Raw genomic sequence first — 4,757 nt, 5'->3', positions numbered from 1 at the left:
TGGGATGAACTGACTCGGGAGACGTCGTGAAATTTTTTCACCTGGTTAAAAATTATGGGGGGATAGGACGTCTTAGGGGGTAGCCTTGAAGAAGTGGTGGGGTATCTCTGACGAGATACGCTTTCCTGAAAAAGAGAATGGGGGGATCCCATTATTTACAGAGGTTCTCCCCCTCAGTAAAACGCAGGTCCGGGGGATCAGCTGAGGGCGGGGGGGAGGGTGGGTACGAGAGGGGGGAAAAGCTGGGGAAAAAAGCCCCTGCGCATTGATCCGCGCCGTATTTTTGGGTAAATACGATCACGTGGGGGCCGAAGAGCCAATAGGATGCGGGGAAAAGGCTGGAAAAATAATTACCTGCCTTGATTGTTCTGTGAGCAGATAAAAAGTACATATACAGTTCATACAATAATCTTATGTATGTAAAACCCTCTAACGATGTCGGCGACGGGACCCATCAGTAACTATTACGTGGACTCCCTGATCAGCCATGAGAATGAAGATCTCCTAGCGTCCAGGTTCCCTGCCACTGGGGCTCACCCCGCAGCGGCCAGACCCACCGGCTTAGTCCCGGACTGTAGCGATTTTCCGTCCTGTAGCTTTGCCCCTAAGCCGGCAGTGTTCACCACGTCCTGGGCTCCGGTCCATTCCCAGTCTTCTGTCGTCTACCACCCCTACACCCACCAGCCCCACCTTGGAGCGGACACGCGGTATATGCGGACTTGGCTGGAGCCTCTGTCCGGGGCCGTCTCCTTCCCCAGTTTTCCAGCTGGGGGCCGCCACTACGCCCTCAAACCCGATGCCTATCCGGGCCGCCGGGCGGACTGTGGCCCGGGGGACGGGCGGAGTTACCCAGACTACATGTATGGCTCTCCCGGGGAGCTTCGGGACCGGACTCCGCAGGCTCTCCCCTCCCCGGAGTCGGACGCGCTGGCCAGCAGCAAGCACAAAGAGGAGAAGACAGAACTGGACCCGAGTAAGTTGGGAGGAATTTTCCTTTACAACCCGCACAGGAGGGGAGGGGGTGTGTAAAAGAGCCAGATTACAACCTCTGGGAGTGGGGGGGGGGGAAGAGAAGAAGACTCAATAAAAATGAATTACCTTGGGGGGCTTTCAAGAACCGGAATGTCTGGGGAAATGTGGGGAGACAGACCAGGGTGAGTGTAGGAGAGGGGAAAAGGGGCAACTCCTCACTTGCTTTGGCTTTCATGAAAGTCTTTTCCTGACCACCACTTCCTTCCCACCCTAAGCTTTTTGGCTCTATCTTCACTTTCTAAGAAACAGAGGCAGGGCCAAAGATTGGATCGAGGGCAAGGTTCATTTTTTAGTTTGAAGTAGGGAGGGGGAAGAGGTGAGGAGGATGGAGTGAGATGAGAGGAAAACCCACAAGGGAAAAAAAAATTAAAGCCCCCTCCTACCCCAGTTACCCCTAGGCTCCCTTCTCCACATGAGGTTCATAAAACAGAAAATTTTATTCACTTCCTTACTACCACCATCACCATCAAGCGAAGCAGAGATAAGGGATCTGAAATGGGATGGGGGGTGGGGAAGAATAGGAAGTTGGAGGTGTCAGGGTAGCAAGAGTTGTGAAATAGGAGATAGATGGAGCAAGGGTGTATGCCACCTTAGCCTTGAAGAAGTGTGGGCTGAAGGAAAGCTGGATGGGACAGAAACTAGGGGGTGCGCTATGGAAAAGCATCCCCTTGTGTTATCAATGGATTGACTACCCCTCTTCAAGAATAGTTGGGCTATTGAAAGTATAGAATGAGACGGAAGGAAAGACAAACTGGATTTGAGGTTGGAGAGAAGCCTGCAGGACAAACAGGGCCAAAGTAGGGAGAATGAATGAGTTCAGTGCCTGAGGAAGCAGTAGTAAGGTTATCCAAATTGTCCCTGGGGTAGGATCAGCATGTGGGGAGATATGGGAAGGAGGCAGCAAGACTCTCTTCCTACAGACTCACAGAGGTTTAGTGATGGCTCCAACCTAGGGCCTAATTATAGCTCTCTGAAACATTTCCCCTTGTACCTCCCCCAGCCATCTCAATAAACCTGAAACTGTAGGCAAGCCTTTCTGGGGTTGGAAAAAAGTAAGTGGGGAAGATGATAAAACCAAAATTGGGGAAGATAGTAAAATTGGGTTGCTTCTTTTCCCTTCTCAGCCAGGGTGGGGAAGGGCTATGGTACTCTCTAAGAATGTTCCTGAGTTCTGTCTCCCTAGCATCATCCTGAGAATTCGCCTCAGCAGGGTTCTAATCGGAGCCAGAGCAGGGAATTAGGAGAGAGGAGAAAAGCTGGGAGTTGGCTAGGGTTGGGACTGAAATTGAGGCTGGGGCTGGTACTGGTAGCCCTACTAGGCTAAGGACTACTCAGGGTCAGGAAAACAGAGCTGCTGAAATTGCAGGACTTGGTGGAGGGCTGGGAGGATGGAAGGGGGAGGGGGATATGGGGAGGAGAGAGACCTCGCTATAAAAATAAAAAACAAGAGAGAAGCGTTTATGGGCCTATGAAATGGTTGGGAATTTGGACTTTTTATGAGGATATTCTCGAATTACTCCTTCTAGAGCTGAGGGGGGGGGATGACTATGGGCTTTGATAGCTTGGGATTTTCTATAGCTTTAGATGTCAGATCTTAGAAGGAAAAATATAACTAAAGCAGCCCCCCAATAGTAACAAAAACATCTTTAAATTCAGGTTCATATATATACACATATAATATTATATATAAATATAAAATATATTATTTATCATATATACATATATATGTTTGTGTATATGCATATGTACACACACAAACATATATATATATATATACACATATATATATCCAGATACATATATACGTATATGTGTATGTATTATGTGTTAAAGGGCCTGCAGACCTTTGGTTTGGGACTAGGATTGGGGCTCAGGACATGGAGGTGGGGTGAGGGTGGAGGGAGGTGAGTTGGAAAAAGACCCTGACCCTGCTCTGTGCCTGGCTCCCCTAGGTAACCCAGTAGCAAATTGGATCCACGCTCGATCTACAAGGAAGAAGCGATGTCCCTACACCAAATACCAGACACTGGAACTGGAGAAGGAATTTCTGTTCAATATGTATTTAACCAGGGACCGTCGGTACGAGGTGGCCCGGGTCCTCAACCTCACCGAGCGCCAGGTCAAAATCTGGTTTCAAAACCGGAGGATGAAGATGAAAAAGATGAACAAGGAGAAAACCGACAAGGAGCAATCCTAAGAGCCAGCGACCCAGCGGCAGCCGAAGACGGCGGCACCGCCACCAACAAAACAACAACAACAACAAAAACCACACACAAAAATACCCCAACCGGGGCGGGAATGAGATCGAGAGAGCAAGCAATCGAGGAAGGGAGAGAGCGAGTGAGAGAGCGAGCAAAAAAAAAAAAGAAAGAAAGAAAAAAAGAAAGAAAGAAAAAAGCGAACCATCTTTAAAAAAACACACACACACAAAACAAAACAAAAAAACAGAAAGAAAGAAAAATGTTGTGATTTGGGGGAATTTCAGTGTTGAAAATTTGGTGTTTAGAGTTAGTTCGCCTCAGCGACGAGGTGGCGGGGAGGAGGGGAGCCGCGTTCTCTCCTCCAGCTCAACGGCATAGCTCACACACATAACACATATGCACACACACACACACATACACACACACACAAAACATGTGATTTTTCTTCCTCCTTTCTTCAGAGAAGCCAGTACTTGAATCTCTATATCTCTATTATTATTATTATTATTAATATTATTATTGTTATTATTATTTTAGTATCTTATTTGGTTCGTGTCTCTCCTCCCCGGGTCTGGGGCGCCCTGCGTGCAAGTTTTGTACGACAACCAAAAAAAAAAAAAAAAAAAAAAAAAGGAAAGAAAGAAAAGACACAAAAGAAAAAAAGAAAGAAAAAGAGAGGCCACGAAACCAGTGGTCCCGCAGCACCAGCGGCCTGGGCTTGAGCTGCAGCTGAAACTAAGCAGGGTTCCCTTCCTCTTTCCCTTTCTCCTTTCCTTCCTCCCTCTTTCCCTTCCTTCCCCCTTCCATAGAGCCAGGGCTAGAGCCCGAGCCCGAGCCGGAGCCGAAGTCAAGGCCCGGAGCTGGCTCGCTGGCCGCCTGGGCGGCTTTGGGGGGCTTGTACATATTCGTGGGTTCCCTTCTAGTCACACAAAAGTCCTGTATTGTCGTTCTGTTTGTTATGGTAGAACAGCTCTGTGTTAATATATCGAAGCCACTTAAAAAACAAGACATCCAAACGCATCCAGACCTCTTTATTTCTTTTTCCTCTGACCCTCGCTTTGGAATTCGAAGGCAAACCTTCTACAATTTTTTTTTTTTGTGGGGGAGGGGGTAGAGAGAAGAGATGATGAAAATAGAGAGGGGAGAGAGACAGTCTGACTGGGAAGAGCAAATGACCAGTTTTGCTGGAATGGGGGAAAGAGAGTGCAAGCAGGGAGACCAAGGAGGCCAGTCTCCTCTACTACTTCTAGCCCGATTTGGCTGGGGCACGGGGGTGGGCGGGGGGTGGGGGTGGGGAGACATGCCGTAGAATGTTTGCCCTTGGCGTAATGAATTGTAATAATTTATGACTACACGAGATCAGAGGGGGGTGATAGGTGAAGATGAAAGTTGGGTGCTGGGAGAAATCCCAACCTGGATGCTTGCCTAGGAGAGCGCCGGCGCTTCGAGGAATTGTTGAACGAAAAGCAGGAAAGGAGGAGGAAAGGAGAAGAGATGGGGGTAGTTTCAGGTTCAGTCTTTGGA

At 48.5% G+C, this 4,757-nt stretch overlaps 1 protein-coding gene across 1 annotated transcript; it reads left to right on the top strand.

The window, feature by feature from the left end:
- The first annotated feature begins 343 nt into the window (after positions 1-343).
- On the top strand, positions 344-4,253 carry HOXC9 (homeobox C9). The gene is made up of 2 exons (XM_052001105.1): positions 344-973; positions 2,985-4,253. The coding sequence occupies exons 1-2, from the start codon at positions 436-438 to the stop codon at positions 3,227-3,229; spliced, it is 783 nt and encodes a 260-aa protein (XP_051857065.1). The 5' UTR covers positions 344-435; the 3' UTR covers positions 3,230-4,253.
- Positions 4,254-4,757: the final 504 nt, after the last annotated feature.

Source organism: Antechinus flavipes, chromosome 5, assembly GCF_016432865.1.
Source record: "Antechinus flavipes isolate AdamAnt ecotype Samford, QLD, Australia chromosome 5, AdamAnt_v2, whole genome shotgun sequence".
Lineage (NCBI taxonomy): Eukaryota > Metazoa > Chordata > Mammalia > Dasyuromorphia > Dasyuridae > Antechinus > Antechinus flavipes.
This window is presented reverse-complemented; position numbering and strand designations above follow the sequence as displayed.

What these genes read in the sequence shown, in the direction of transcription:
- HOXC9 (XM_052001105.1), top strand. Translation starts at nt 436, where the DNA reads ATGTCGGCGACGGGACCCATCAGTAACTATTACGTGGACTCCCTGATC. An exon ending in GAAGACAGAACTGGACCCGA is followed by an intron (nt 974 to 2,984) that starts GTAAGTTGGGAG and finishes TGGCTCCCCTAG; the next exon opens with GTAACCCAGTAGCAAATTGG.